General features: G+C 39.4%; 2 protein-coding genes across 2 annotated transcripts in view; both read left to right on the top strand.

Moving 5' to 3' along the window:
• Nucleotides 1-4,310: 4,310 nt before the first annotated feature.
• Nucleotides 4,311-6,281, top strand: LOC6043390 (pre-mRNA-splicing factor Slu7). Its single transcript, XM_038248587.1, has one exon. The coding sequence runs from the start codon at nt 4,420-4,422 to the stop codon at nt 6,220-6,222; it is 1,803 nt and encodes a 600-aa protein (XP_038104515.1). The 5' UTR covers nt 4,311-4,419; the 3' UTR covers nt 6,223-6,281.
• Nucleotides 6,282-15,597: 9,316 nt separating this feature from the next.
• The window catches only part of LOC6054180, a 279,137-nt gene continuing 277,898 nt past the window's right edge, over nt 15,598-16,836 (top strand). The window contains 1 exon segment of the mRNA XM_038266527.1: nt 15,598-16,506. The gene's annotated coding sequence lies outside the window, so the exon portion shown is untranslated.

The raw sequence follows: 16,836 nt of genomic DNA, 5'->3' as shown, positions 1-16,836 counted from the left end.
CGTCATTATTGCCATTTTCGTAATTTTGGTAATTTTCGTCACTTTCGTCATTTTCGTCATTTTCGTCATTTTCATAATTTTAATCATTTTGATCATTTTGGTCATTTTCGCAACTTTCGTAATTTTTGCCATATTGCAAATTTTCATCCGTTTGGTGTTTTTTTTATTTTGATCATTTTTGTAATTTTCGTCATTTTAGTCATTTTGATAATTTTGGTCAGTATCGCCACTTTGGTCATTTTCGCCATTTGGGTCATTTTCGTGATTTTGATAATTTTCGTCATTTTGGTAATTTTGTTTATTTTCGTCCTTTTGGTCATTTTCGTCATTTTTGTCATTTTGGTCATTATGGTATTTTGGTCATTTTGGTGATTTTGGTGATTTTGGTCATTTTGATCATTTTGATCATTTTGGTCATTTTGATCATTTTGGTCATTTTCGTCATTTTGGTAATTTTCGTCATTTTAGTAATTTTCGTCATTTTCATCATTTTAATCATTTTGATCATTTTCGTCATTTTGGTCATTTTGGTATTTTGATCATTTTAATCATTTTGGTCATTTTCATCATTTTGATCATTTTCGTCATTTTGATCAATTTCGTAATTTACATCATTTTGGTCATTTTGGTAATTTTTTCATCATTTTCTCTATTTTGGTCATTTTCTTCATTTGGTATTTTTGGTCATTTCGGTCATTTTCATCTTTTTGGTCATTTTCTTCGATTTGGTCATTTTGATCATTTTGGTATTTTCGTTATTTTGGTAATTGTTTGTCATTTTCTCTATTTTGGTAATTTTCTTCATTTGGTCATTTTGGGCATTTTGGCCATTTGGGTCATTTTTGTCATTATGGTCATTTCGTCATTTTCATCATTTTCATCATTTTCGTCATCTTCGTCATTTTCGTCACTTTCGTCATTTGCGTCATTTTCATCATTTAGGCCATTTTGGTCATTTTCATCATTTTTGTCATTTTGATCATTTTCGACATTTTGATCATTTTGGCCATTTTTGTCATTTTGGCCATTTTCGTCATTTTTGTCATTTTGGTCATTTTCATCATTTTGATAATTTTAATCATTTTGGTCATTTTTGACATTTTCATAATTTTCGTCATTTTCATCATTTAGGTCATTTTGGTAATTTTCATCATTTTTGTCATTTGACCATTTTCGTCATTTTGATCATTTTGGCCATTTTTTGTCATTTTGGCCATTGTCGTTATTTTGGTCATTTTCATCGTTTTGGTCATTTTCGTCATTTTGATCAATTTGTTAATTTTTGTCATTTTTTCATTTTTGTCAATGGAGCATTTCCATTCGAGCAGTTTTAGCTTTTTTCTACAATTTATTTCTTATGGAGCGAACTGTCAAAAACTGCTCGACTGCGGGTGCTCCATTGTGTAATTTTTGTCATTTTTTGTCATTTTTGTCATTTTTGTCATTTTTGTCATTTTTGTCATTTTTGTCATTTTGTCATTTTTGTCATTTTTGTCATTTTTGTCATTTTTGTCATTTTTTTCATTTTTGTCATTTTTGTCATTTTTGTCATATTTGTCATTTTTGTCATTTTTGTCATTGTAGTCATTTTGATTATTTTTGTAAATTTAATCAATTTTTTAATTTTTGTCATTTTGATCAATTTCGTCACTTTGGTAATTTTCGTCATTTTCGTTGTTTCGTTATTTTGATAGCTTTAGTCATTTTGATATTTTTGTAATTTTTGTATTTTTTGCATTTTTTTTCATGTTTTGTTATTTTTGTAGTTGTTGTCATTTTTTTATTTTTGTATTTTTTTTCAATTTTTGTTATGAAGCTCTTCTATTTGAGCAATGGAAGAACTGTCATTTCTACCACTCGAATCCGGTACTCCAATTTTGTCGTTTTTTTTTTGTTATGTTTTTTATATTTCAGGATTTCTTTGATTTTTTTTGTATTTTGTTTTGATTAAATTATTTTGCTATAACGTTTATTTTTTTAAAGGAGAATGGGCAAATTTGTATGGGAGCTGGTCCAAGGATGTACACGAACGGGACCAACTTTTTTCGAAAGATCTTGCCGAGACATGAAAAAAAGTCTTCTGGACCAACTTTCTAGACCCCGGGGTTCAAAAGATACAAGCTGTTGAAGTTTGAGCATTTTGGGTAAAAATTTATAAAAATGGTATTTTTACTGTTTCTAAAATCATTAATAAAATCTCTATTTTATTATGGATTTAGATAATCTTGACTTCATTCGACGCGTATCAGCAAAACCTATGAGTTCTTAAATGCCTTAGAATGATTGAAACATGAATTCTCTTGTTTCTATCCGTTTGAAACGTTTGTGCAAGAGGTATACCATAGAAACAAGTCGAAACATCAAGATTTTTAAACCAGATCCTACCCATACTGCTTCAGTGAGTATGGAAGGCTACAGTGCAATGTTGTAACAACTTATTGGGATGTTCTGAGTCATCCGAGAACCAGGGATGCCAGATACACAGATTTGTCTGTGTTTCACAGACATTTGAGCTCGTGTCAGACATTTTTTGAGGTACACAGACTTTTTAAAAACTTCATTAAATTGTTATTTTGTTAAAATATCAATTGAAACTTATTTCGTTAGTCTTCAAATGCTTGAAAACACAATTTTCATAGATAGATTTCTATGACTGTAAATTGATTTATTTGAATTTTAGACAAAGACACAGACATACACAGACTTTTTCACAGACATTTTAAAAAATCATGTGGCATCCCTGCCGAGAACTCCTGGGAGTTAAGACCGGTGAATCTACCGCCGTAACGAGCAAGAGGTCGGCGGTTTTTGACCGCTGATCATACCCGCATAGCTTCAGTGAGTATGGCAGACTACTTTGCTAATGTGTTGGAATGTCCTGGGTTATCCTAGGACTACCTGGAGTTAAGATCTGTGGGTCTATTACCGTAACAAGTAATATGTCGATCGGTTTTGATAACGGATCATACCCCCATAGCTTCAGTGAGTATGATAGAATACCTTATTAATGTTTTGAAATATCCTGGGTTCGCCTAGAACTCCCTGGAGTTAATATCTGTAAGTCTACTATCGAAACAAGCAAGATGTCGACCGGTATTTGGTTTTTACCATGGATCATACCCGAATAGCTGTGGGTCTACGGCTGTTACAAGAACTCCCTGGAATGGTTCAGAACATCCCAATATAACAGCAATACAGTGCGCGATACTCACTGAATCTATGCGGTTATGATGCGCAGTTAAAAACCGTCAACCTTTTTCTTGTTACAGTGACCCACATATCTTAACTTCAGAAAATCCTAGGATGACCCAAGACATCAAAACTCATTAACAAAGCAGTCTACCCTACTGACTGGAGCTTTGCGAGTTTGTTCCGGGGTCAAACACCGTCGACCTCTGGCTTGTTATGGCGGAAGATCCACAGATCCTAACTCCAGGGAGTCCTTGGATGACCCAGGACCTTCCAACACATTAGAAAGTAGTCTGCCATACTCACTGAAGCTATGCGGGTATGATCAGCGGTCAAAAACCGCCGACGTCTTGTTCGTTACGGCGGTATATTCACCAGTCTTAACTCCCAGGAGTTCTCGGATGACTCAGAACATCCCAATAAGTTGTTACAACATTGCACTGTAGCCTTCCATACTCACTGAAGCAGTCTGGGTAGGACCCGGTTTAAAAATCTTGATGTTTCGACTTGTTTCTATGGTATACCTCTTGCACAAACGTTTCAAACGGATAGAAACAAGAGAATTCATGTTTCAATCATGCTAAGACATATCAGAACTAATAGTTTTTGCTGATATACGCTTCGAATGAAGTCAAGATGATCGAAATCCGTAATAAAATAGAGATTTTATGAATGATTTTAGAAATAGTAAAAATACAATTTTTTTACATTTTTACCCAAAATGCTCAAACTTCAACAGCTTGTAACTTTTGAACCCCGGGGTCTAGAGAGTTGGTCCAGAAGACTTTTTTTCATGTCTCGGCGAGATCTTTCGATAAAAGTTGGTCCCGTTCGTGTACATCCTTGGACCAAATTCGCCCATTCTCCTTTGTATTTTTGTTTTTTTTGGTCGATTCGAGTAGGATGGAGCAATTCCATTCGAGCAGTTTTAGCTTTTTTCTACAATGTATTTCTTATGGAGCGAACTGTCAAAAACTGCTCGACTGCGGGATCCATTTTATCCGAAAAGCTACTTAACATTTCCGACTGGGACTGCCATTCGAGCAGCTTCCGCACTGCTCACATCCCTCTCACTTCACCCTTTCAGTTTCGTTTTCACCTTCGCGTCTTGGCTCCCAAACGTCAAAACTTTTCATCGCGAGTGGTGTTTTGTTTTGAATCGTTGAAAGTTTTCCTCCCAAAGTCGCAACAGATTTTCTCCGTTAAACCCGTTCCGCCGTACCTTTAACCATGGCAGCGGGTGGTTCTTCGCGTGTGCCCATCTCGATGCTGCTGCAGGACAAGTCGAGCCGCACCACCGAGGACGATGAGGAGCCGAAGAAAAAGTCCCGCGAGGACTGGCGCAAGGCGAAGGAGCTGGAGGAGGCGCGGAAGGCCGGAACGGCTCCGGCCGCGGTGGACGAGGAGGGACGGGACATCAATCCGCACATTCCGCAGTACATCAGTTCGGCGCCGTGGTATTACAATACGGCGGGACCGACGTTGAAGCACCAGCGGCCGCAGGAGGAGAGTCGGGAGTTGTCCGGGATTGACGAGTGGTATAAGCGGGGGGTGGACACGAGCAAGTCGGTGACGAAGTTTCGGAAGGGGGCTTGCGAGAACTGTGGGGCGGTTACGCACAAGAAGAAGGACTGTATGGAGCGGCCGAGGAAGGTGGGGGCGAAGTTTAACGGGGGGAAGATTGCTTACGATGAGTTTGTGCAGCCGAAGATTGTGTCGGATTACGATGGGAAGCGGGATCGGTGGGCGGGGTACGATCCGGCGAACCACCGGGAGATTGTGGAGGAGTATCAGAAAATTGAGGTGGCGAAGAGGGAGTTGAGGGCGCAGAAGTTGAAGGAGAATCCGGATTTGGCGGATGAGGAGGAGGATGCGGAGGACGAGGACAAGTACGTGGACGAGGTGGACATGCCGGGCACGAAGGTGGATTCGAAGCAGCGGATTACGGTGCGTAACTTGCGTATCCGTGAGGACACGGCGAAATATTTGAGGAATTTGGACCCGAACTCGGCGTACTACGATCCGAAGACGCGCTCCATGAGGGACAATCCGAACCCGAACCTGCACCCGGAAGAGACGGACTTTGCCGGGGAGAACTTTGTCCGTTACAGCGGGGACATTCAGAAGCACGCCCAGGCGCAACTGTTTGCTTGGGAGGCTCACGGCAAGGGCGTTGACGTACACGTCCTGGCGGAACCGACCAAGCTGGAACTGCTGCAGCAGGAGTACGAAAAGAAAAAGGACCAATTTAAGGACGCCAGCAAGAACAAAGTGGTTGAACAGTACGGCGGCGAGGAACATCTGCAGGTCCCCCCGAGGGCACTGCTGCTTGCCCAAACGGAGAACTACGTCGAGTACAGCCGCTTCGGCAAGATCATCAAGGGCGAGGACAAACCCATCATCCGGTCCCGTTACGAGGAGGACGTCTTCGTCAACAACCACACCACTGTCTGGGGATCGTTCTGGCGTGACGGCGTCTGGGGCTACAAATGCTGCGAGTCCACCATCAAAAACTCGTACTGCGTCGGAGAAAACGGCAAATCGGAACCATCAGATCAAGTCGCCGGCCCATCCCGAGTCGCTTCGGACTATCGCGCAACCCCATCTGCCCCGGAACCCTCCGCCGTCGCTAAACAACCCGACCCACAGCAAACCGTCATTGCCGCCGCGGTAGATTCCAGCAGCAGTTCGAGCAGCGACTCCGATTCTGATTCCGACTCGGACTCCGAGGAGGAACGCAAAGCGAAGAAGAAGGCCAAAAAGCTGCGCAAGAAGAAAAAGAAGCGCAAGCGCAAGGAGGAGCAGAAGCGCCGCAAACGGGCGGAAGCGGAAGAGCAGGACAAGCTGAAGGTGGCGCTGCGGCAGGAGGAGCGGAACCAGGCCCGGGCGGAGCAGCTGCTGAAGATGGACGAGCGCAAGCGGCCGTACAATAGTATGTTTGAGGTGCGGGAACCGACGCAGGAGGAGATGGAGGCGTTCCAGATGAAGCGCTGCCGGGAGGATGATCCGATGAGGCAGTTTATGGATAAGTGAATGGGTTTGGGAATGGTTTTGAATCTTTTAATAAATGTGCTTTTTTCTCATCGGGGAAATGTTGACTTATTTATTTCGATATCACGTCCAACAAAATAAGGCATATAATGTAAGTTAATGGTAAGGTTTTAAACTTCATAATTATTTTTTTCAAATTAATAATTTGAAATACAGTAGTTGTTCGGTAACTGGGTTGCTTTTTAACTAGGCGCTTGATAACTGGGCCGTAGCCCAGTTAAAAAGCAGCCAAACGTCAAAAAACCGAAAAGACCGAGGGGTTAATGGATGCAAAATTATGTTCCATAAATAAAAAAGCATTCTTCAAATTTTTATTTAATTTCAAATCACAATTAAAGAAATATGAAAAGTAAGCATTGAAAATAAATTTGATTAACTTTTATTTTTTCCGAAAAATATCGGTGGTCCCCTCGTCATTTTTCGTTCAGCTCAGTTAGCGAGCAGCATTCGGTGACTGGGCTACGTTCTCAGCCCAGTTATCGAACAAGTACTGTAGATATTTTGATGTGCAGGTTTTGATTTGTTTTGAGCCATTTGAAGTTAGGTTAAATGTTTTGTGATTTACCAGATTTTCAAGGAAATTATAAATTTAATGGTACGTTCGTTTGAACAGCCAGTGCGGCACTGAGTGCCGCACTCGTCGGTGTCAGTTTTGGTTCAATCGAACGTCATCTGTCAGTGTGCTTGGAACTCACATGAAACTGAAAAAATATCGAGTGCGGCACTAGAGTTTCAGTTCCAAGATGGCGGCGAAACTCGTGCGGAACTAACGCGAGTTTCTTCAAAGAAACACTTTGACAGCTCTGAGTGCGGCACTCAGAGTGGAACTAGCCATCAAACGAACGTACCATAAGTTTAGGCTGGCTAAATACCATAAAGGGGATACTTAAACTTGCTTTTTTTATGTCCATGTAAAAAACGAGTTTTCCACGCGCTTGGTACTTAAGGTATAAAATCTAGTTTCATTTTCAGAACAGCCTAAGTTTTTGCTTGCAAAATCGAATTACGGTTTTTCAAAATTTAATCAGCAAATTTGCTCAGTAGTCGTTTTTTTTTAAATACCCGGGATTCGTTTTGTCAAAATTGACATTTTTGCTACCCCCCTACACATCATATAAAAAAAAACATATGTTTTCCCGCAGGCCAAACGAAAACGTCAAACGCTAACGCTACACGGAAAATTTGAGTTTGCGCATTTTCAAGTTTATGTTTTACACTTGATGAGTTGTATGTGCTGCGGGTAAATTTCACCCACTTTAATTTCAATGCAAATTATGGAAATTAATATAAATAGTGATTTTTTGTTATTTAAGATCAGAAAACTAAACAAATATTGTTTTTTTTCCTTCTACCAAGGACGTTGTTGAACGCTTGCGTTTCATACATTTTGTCACAGGTAAACAACACCTGGATTAAGCCTAGTATAAGGCTTTCTAGGCCCAGTGAAAAAAATATAATTTAACTCAAAAATGACGAACTCCTCGTCACAGTGTCCTGATGCAAACAATGATCGAGCTGTAGCTGTCACAGCCTTGCGAAGTATGTTGGCTGACATATCGGGCAGTCAGTCAAAAAAACCAGCTAGAAGTCGCCTGACAAAAAACTTTTGCTAGAAAGAGATAGGAAACCTGATGCAAACAAACGTCCAGCTGTCATGTAAACATACTTTGAATGTGTTGGTAAAATTCTGACTAGAAAGCCTTATGTAGATCGGAAGGAAAGGGGTAAAGAAACAGCTTTATTCGTATACGAACAGCAGAGCAAAGGAGAGGGAGCGTTTTCTTGGGGCTTTTCTTCACCCTCTCTAGCTTGCTTCCACTGCCGCTGCTGCCCATTTGAAATTTTTCTTGATTGATTTCTTCAAAAGTGCATACACCGCTTTAGACTTGAATTAGTACGTGATGCGACTTTGTCACTTTTTAAGTTTTCCAACGAAACATTTATACCATCAAATTCTATTATTATTTTTTGCAAAAAATGAAAAAGTTCCAAAAATTTAAATATACATATTTTTAAACATTGAGTATTAAATAAACAATTGAATGAAATATAGTTCTAGGGAAGGAGCAAAAAAAAAACTAAAATACAAAGGAGAATGGGCAAATTTGGTCCAAGGGTGTACACGAACGGGACCAACTTTTTTCGAAAGATCTCGCCGAGACATGAAAAAAGTTTTCTGGACCAACTCTCTAAACCCCGGGGTTAAAAAGTTACAAGTTGTTGAAGTTTGAGCATTTTGGGTTAAAATGTACAAAAAATCGTATTTTTGCTATTTCTAAAATCATTCATAAAATCTCTGTTTCATTATGGATTTCGATTTTCTTGACTTCATTCGACGCGTATTAGCAAAAACTATGAGTTCTGATATGTCTTAGCATGATTGAAACATGATTTCTCTTGTTTTTATCCGTTTGAACCGTTTGTGCAAGAGGCATTCCATAGAAACAAGTCGAAACTTCAAGGTTTTGAAACCGGATCCGACCCAGACTGCTTCAGTGAGTATGGAAGGCTTCAGTGCAATGTTGTAACAACTTATTGGGATGGTCTGAGTCATCCGAGAACTCCTTGGAGTTAAGACCGGTGAGTCTACCGCCGTAACAAGCAAGATGTCGGCGGTTTTTGACCACGGATCATACCCGCATGGCTTCAGTGAGTATGGTAGACTACTATTCTGATGTGTTGGAGTGTCCTAGGTTCTTCTAGGACTCCCTGTTAAGATCTGTGGGTCTACTACCGTAACAAGCAAAATGTCGACCGGTTTTGACAACGGAACATACCCGCATAGCTTCAGTGAGTGTGGTAGACTACTTTGCTAATGTGTTAGGATGTCTTGAGTCATCCAAGGACTCCCTGGAGTTATGATCTGTGGAGCTACAGCCGTAACAAGCAAGAGGTCAACGATTTTTGACCCCGGAACATACACGCATAGCTTCAGACATTATGGTAGACTGCTAGGACTCCCTGGAGTTTAGATATTTGGGTCACTGTAACAAGAAAATGGTCGATGATTTTTAGCCGCGCATCATAACCGCAAAGTTTCAGTGAGTATGGCAGACTGTATTTGCTGTTAAGTTGGGATGTTCTGGACCATTCAAGGGAGTCCTTGTAACAGCCGTAGACCTACAGATCATAACTCCAGGGAGTCCTTGGATGACCCAGGACATCCTAACACATTAGCAAAGTAGTCTACCACACTCACTGAAGCTATGCGGGTATGTTCCGTTGTCAAAACCGGTCGACATTTTGCTTGTTACGGTAGTAGACCCACAGATCTTAACTCCAGGGAGTCCTAGAAGAACCCAGGACACTCCAACACATCAGAATAGTAGTCTACCATACTCACTGAAGCCATGCGGGTATGATCCGTGGTCAAAACCGCCGACATCTTGCTTGTTACGGCGGTAGACTCACCGGTCTTAACTCCAAGGAGTTCTCGGATGACTCAGACCATCCCAATAAGTTGTTACAACATTGCACTGAAGCCTTCCATACTCACTGAAGCAGTCTGGGTCGGATCCGGTTTCAAAACCTTGAAGTTTCGACTTGTTTCTATGGAATGCCTCTTGCACAAACGGTTCAAACGGATAAAAACAAGAGAAATCATGTTTCAATCATGCTAAGACATATCAGAACTCATAGTTTTTGCTGATACGCGTCGAATGAAGTCAAGAAAATCGAAATCCATAATGAAACATGAATGATTTTAGAAATAGATTTTAGATTTTTTGTACATTTTAACCCAAAATGCTCAAACTTCAACAACTTGTAACTTTTTAACCCCGGGGTTTAGAGAGTTGGTCCAGAAGACTTTTTTTCATGTCTCGGCGAGATCTTTCGAAAAAAGTTGGTCCCGTTCGTGTACATCCTTGGACCAGCTCCCATACAAATTTGCCCATTCTCCTTTCATGACTGGTTTGTAGAACGACCGAGCCACGTAGCCCAGTGGTAACGCTTCCGCCTCGTAAGCGGTAGATGGCGGTTCAAATCCCGGCTTGGACCAACACAACAACCCTTCTGGAATCGATTGCTTAGTAAAGGAAAGGTAGTGTATCATCACAAAATGAACCTTATCACGACACCTTAGGGAGGCGACCTATGGAATGTTAACATTAACCTTAACATATGTTAACATTAAGTCACGGGATTGAAACTCGTCTGAAAAACTGTATCATTTTCCCAATCAAAACGGTGGCGCCGCGTAGTGGTAGCTGCCCTGTTTATTACACTGTGAAATTATCCATGGCAAATCCAAGGAACCAAAAGGTGACAACAGAAATGTCCGCCCAAAAGGGGTGCTGAAAAAAACTATTTATTTTTAAAAAAATTCCCAACAAATCAGCAACGAATTACAAGTTTGATAGTCGAACTACACTTAAAAGTTGGTTTTGTTATTTGTTTTTGCAAAACCGCATATTTTTTAACAAAAGTGCCAAAAATATTCGTAACTACCTTTTGCCTCTTGGTGGCGCTTTGTGTAAGTATGTGTGTGGTCGATATTTGCGGACGTGCACACAGAACACAGAACAGTGAGAACTAGCGAAAATGCCTCACTTTCTTCTGATACAAGTCGCAATTTTGAAATTGCTTGAAGATTCATACCCGTGATTAAGTTGAGAATGAAACTGCCACTGAATCCGCTTTGTAAATGCCGGCCCAGATACTCTTCAAGGGTGTTCCCCTCAGGAACTGGGAACCCAAGTAGCATCGCGAAACATGTTTTAAATGGCTAAGTCCAAACTATGTTATATCAGGGGCGTAAAAAAGTTACATTTGTGACAACCATTTGGATTTTGTGGGCGATACTTATTGACAACTAATTTGAAACAAAATATTATGAGTGTCTTTGACCTTCTTTTTGCCTTTTGGGAAACTGAAAAAGCTGATGAGTTGTAACATATTTTGTTATTATTAAGTTATTTTTGTAACAACTTGACAACTTTCCGATTGTTTTTATTTAGTAAGAACTATGTTGTGAATATGTAGCGGTAACATTCATTAGCCAAACAAATTAACGTAATGCGTGATTGTTTTGATTCATTTAGTTTATGTCCGACGAGTAAAAACTAGTGCGGACTTTGAAGAAAAGGAAAGGTCCATAATCGCTTTCGGATTCCGAAATCTGGCGTAAGAACCAGCGAAATGTAACGTATTAAAAAGGCGAAACTGGTAAACATAAATACAGACCCCATTGAACAGCATACAGAAACCAGAACCTACAATGACTAGCAGATGGATTCATCCCAACCCCTGATTCGGCCTGACGTCTGCCATAGATTCCGACAATGATGCATTGCAAAATTAGTCTGACGATTACGAGCCTGCAGATTTCCCTCAACCCTACCCAAAGAAGATCTCCAGAATTGGGGAATCGACCACCGGAACATAAAAAAGTGTTTTTTATACGTTTTTGTGCCCAACAATGCGCTTTCAAAAGACCTACAATTCAAAGTGTCTAGTGGATTTACTGGCGAAAGCTGCGTGATAGTCATTTCCGGTCGGCAATTCTTTCTTTTTTCAGTCTGCACGGCACAAATCATTTTTAATACAACGAAAACATGAACTGCTCAACACAACTAACCCAAAACGTTTGGCATGTTGACACTTCCCGCTACAGACGGACAAAATGTGAACACTTGTTTGCAACATAACAAAACATTTGTTGAGATGCTCCAAAACATTATCTCAACAAAATGCAACAAACCGAAACTTGGCAAAAATGTCAAACAGCAGGGTCGTATCAAGGGTCGTGTTAAGATGCACGATAATGATTTTGTCATGCAATCCGAATGTTTTTACTTTGAAATACTGTAGAAAATACTTTTAATATGAAGTCTTCATAATTTTCGGAATTAAAAGATACACAGGCTAATAATGATCAAAAATATGTCTCTGAAGGTTTAATTGGTTTAAAATTGGTTAAATATATTTAATTATTTCTAATCTAATTGTAAATACTTTCAATTCAAAATTTCTTTGTGCATAGAAAATATAATCGATAAATTAAATGTGTCAGTTTAGATAAACAATTATTTTGCTATTTTTTTTTAATTTGTGCCTCGATTTGACCCTGTTTTCGATGGAGGCCATGCTGTTTCTTTTATTCTTGTAATTTTTTGATGATTACAAATTAAATTGTCCCAGAATTATGCAATTAAACTGATTAAATTTGGTTTGAAATGAATCACATTATTCATTGCTTGAGGTTTTCTTCTGACTATCTGAGGTATTTATAGATAAAAAATCATTAGCATTTATTTTGCAGCAATTTGAAATATTTTTCAAGGCAAAATATCCTTAAAAAATAAGGCCCGTAAAAAAAATTAAAAGTATAATTAAATTTCGTTCGAAGAAAGTTAATTCGCAGTTGAATCAGATGTTTAATGACCATTATAATTACCATAATAAGATACTAATCTGAAGAAGGAATGAAAACCATTTTCGAACTTGTAATTTTTTTCATCATCAGCAAAAACATAATTGAAACATCAATATTCCTAAATATGTTTTGCATTTGTTGAGGGGAAGAAATATCTGACAGAATAACTTAACTTCAAGTAAACACTGAAATCAACGTGTTAACATAAAATTGCTGCAACTTAAACATAACATACCTGGTACAACTTTACAAAATTTCTTATTTTGACAACTTAATCGAACCATTTTGACAACATTTTTTCAACAAATTTCTTAACTTGAAAGATGTTTCAAATCAGCTTCCAAATTGCGCTTTTCCAGTCACGCCAAAGGTTACACATTAGTAGTATCTACTCATTTTGTTTGTTTCAAACTTGTCTGGATTAAGCATCGGTGACAAATAATGTTACTTGGGAAAGATTTACTTTTTTTGTAGAACGAACAATTTGTTTTTTTGTGTCCGATTATTCTTAAGGGGGGGGGGGGAGGATCATGAAATTAAAGTTGCTTTAAGAAGTTTAAACAATATTAAAAATAATTTAATGATTAATTTTAAAAACTATAGTTTTTTATTAATTTCAAGGAATTTATATTAATTTTTGTATACACATATTTTGAAAAGTTATTGACACTCCCTTCCCCCTCCTTCAAAAACGGCCCAAATAATCAGCATGCAAATTTTTTTTTCTGAAAGCTTCAAAACTTCAATTGAATTGCAAATGTAATCAGCTTAAATCAATTTAAAATGCATTACTCTGCATTTACAATAATTTCTACCAAGTTTGCGTTTATTCGAAAATCTAATATTCTAATATTTTAAGCAAACGTGATTTGAAATTGCATGCCTTTTTTTATTAAATAAATCAAGAGTTTTTTTTTAAATAAGTCCTATAAACATATGAAAGCCAAAAGCTTATACTGCCCAAGGGGTTGGAAACTCTTAGGGCTATAATTATTATGTTAACCAGTATATCAAAATATATGTAAGGATACTTATTATTTTCTTTACATATCGCCAGTATACTTAACCAATCTACTGAGAGTATCATAATATACTAACAGTTTACTGCTTTTCGGTTAGTATACTAACAAGTATACTGGAATATCGTTAGTATACTAAGTATTCCTAAGTAATATTAGAGTTTCCAGCCCCTTGATACTGCCCATTTTCGCATAAATGTCCCATATGCATATTGGTCAATTTTGAGGTAAATATTGACATATCTTCGTCTATTGAAGTACTTTATGCTGAGCTGATAACATAAACATTTTTTTTCAAAGATTTGAAAATTAACGGCAGGTGTGTTTGTCCCATCCGAAAAATGTTCAAATATCAGTCCCATTGTGGATTGAGTGCACATGCAGTGCCACCTTGCACTTTTATCAGCACAATTAGGTTGACATAGTTTTCGTCACATACAGTTACGAACCATTTTTATCCAAATCATAAAAATAAAACTTTGCTATTTTGGATTGAATTGAAAAAAAAAAATGTTTAAAACTGTTTGTTACCTAGGCAGCATGCTTCAATCGGTCTGGTATGCGAACATTTTGATGTTAACTTGCTGATAATGCATATGGGACATTTATGTGATCATGGACAGTATAGGACCTTTAAAAAAGGTAGAGAACTGAAGCAGGAACATACACCTGAGATTTCTAGCAAAAGGATTTCAAAGTGGGTCTCGTGGCGCAGGGGTAGCGGCTTCGGCTGCCGATCCCGATGATGCTATGAGACGCGGGTTCGATTCCCGCCTTATCCACTGAGCTTCTATCGGATGGTGAAGTAAAACGTCGGTCCCGGTTTCTCCTGTCTCGTCAGAGGCGCTGGAGCAGAAATCCCACGTTAGAGGAAGGCCATGCCCCGGGGGGCGTAGTGCCAATAGTTTCGTTTTCGTTTCATTTCAATTGGGAAAATTTTAGTAGCCTAAATACTTAATCCATATGTTAACATCCGCAGGAGTGAGCAGAGGACCTTTTAAGTTTGCTCGTTGGCCAAATTATTTTGTTTTGATTATTTATGTGAATTTGTCTCAGCTTTTGATTAGCCGGTTGTTCATTAGAGCCTTCCCAGTCACGAAGTATTCTAGCAGAGCTGGTTCTACCAGAATCCTTCTAGAACGGTCTGTGAGAACTTTGCCTCAAGACATCGATATCTCTCTTTTGTAGTGGTGTTTATAAAGTTATAGGCACAGAGCACAAGCCAAAAGTTGGATTTTTTTTATTCTTTTTGTTGTTGATCTTCAAATTTCACAACTGCTTTATTTTTTAACATTGAAAATTGGACAATTAGTTGCTGAGGCTATTTGGATGAGACATTGAAAACTTAAACGCGCTATCGTTCCTGCCGGAAGCTCTGAGTGAGCTTGTAATTTATTGGAAACGATAGCTTGTTAAGGAGCTATTAAACTACGGCAAACAAACAAACTTGCACTTGCAGGCAAATGCAGGCAAACAGCATTTGTTTGTTGAAACGTCAGCCTGTATTTATTTTGCTTGTTTGCGAGTTTGGCAAAAAGTGGGAGTTTGTTTGCGGTAGTGTAATAGCTCCTTAATACGTCCTTAAGTATAGCACTGCAGTATTTCTCAGGGTTTAGGGTTTTCAAAAAAGTGTCCACGTGGTTTATGGATGGTCCTCTAAAAAAATTGTTGTAACAGTAATAATAAATAAAATAAACGAATTTTTTCTTGGTTTGGTTAAATACTCGAAAACGAATTTAAAGTTCTTTTGAAGACCTCCACATAATCAAGCCTTAAAAGTACAAAACAAAATCCGTGAATTGGAACTTGGCAAAAAATAGTTTTACACAAAAATTGTTTTTGCTGCCTCAGAAAACAAAAATCTGAAAAGTGTTAAACGAACGCTTCAAAAGTGCAAACCCCAACTTGACATATGCGCAGTTCCCGTTCACCGTGCCCACAACCCAAAAGGCAAGCGAACTTTCTGACAGTTTCAGTTTGACCGTGGATGGAAGCGAAAGCAAAACCGAACGCGCTCCCGTCGTCCGTCGTGTCCGTCCGTGTGCGCCCCGCGTTCCGTTCGAGTGTCTGAGGGCCAAATTGCTGGCCAAATTTACTGTTTTCTTGCCTTTCCGGAAGTCCCGCGCGCGCGCGCGCGTCCGCCGGTGAAATTCGATCCGTGATTTTTTGTGACCCCCGAATGGATTGTTACTTTGGAAGTTTGAAAAGTTTTGCGTGAATTAAAAAAAAAAAGGAATCGCAGCCGACGACGCTGCGAGGTGAAATTTGTTCCCCCCGGATTTCGTCGCGTCGTCGCGACTTCGTTACGGTTTTGCCGGTGGGTTCTAGCCAGGACCCGGATAGCTGGTCCGGTCCGGAAGTCTAAGGAAAAGTGAAGAAAAACGAGCGGGTCGGATGAATTCCAAGGCTTGCTTGGTTCGGGGTGAAGAGTTGGTAGCGGCCGGAGGGGAAGGTCATCCCGACCAGAAGTGAACCGCCCGGAGCGGGCGGTCTGTGAACCCGAGGAAGAAAGATTTTTTTTCTGAGTGTTGTGTTTTGTTTAGGAAATTTGAGTGCGTTTCGTCGGGCAAAACTATTTTGCATCACTTTTGCTAACTTCAGCGAGAAGAAACGGATGCTCAAGAAGGGGAAATAAGGCCAGATTTGAAGCGTTTTGGCCACTTCAACGATCGCTGGCTTGTGGAGTGAAATTCGCCAATAAGTGGAAGTTCAAATTGAAGAGAGGAATAAATCGCGATATTCAACTTGGTGTGTGCAACTACTTCTGGAAAAGAGGCAAAAAATTAGCTTCTTCTCAAACAGCAGCAGCACCTTCCGGAGGAACGTCGAGGCCTCGCTGAAGAAGAGACGCAGCAGCACCCAGCAGCAAAGGTAATCATAACAAAAACAAAGAAGAAAACGCGGGGCCTCCACACGAATACACTCACAGTCCTCGCGCACAATTTTCTACACTGAGGGAAAAGGCACTCTTCTTGAGACCGTCCAAGTACGAAGTGAAGAAGTATAGAGAGGGAAGAAAAAAAAAACGTAAATAATTCTTGCGCGAACAAGAAAGAGTGCTGAAGAAAGTGGTTCTTCGGATTGTGGCAAAAAAAAATCAACCAGCAGCGGGTCAGGAAATAACAATTTAATTGTTCTCTCCTTGAAGATACACGAGTTGTTGAGGTGAGATCGACCGGGGTGGATTAAATTGGATTTTGG

This window comes from Culex quinquefasciatus, chromosome 1 (genome assembly GCF_015732765.1).
Source record: "Culex quinquefasciatus strain JHB chromosome 1, VPISU_Cqui_1.0_pri_paternal, whole genome shotgun sequence".
Lineage (NCBI taxonomy): Eukaryota > Metazoa > Arthropoda > Insecta > Diptera > Culicidae > Culex > Culex quinquefasciatus.
Note: the sequence above shows the minus strand (reverse complement) of the source record. Positions and strands in the feature narration are given on the sequence as shown.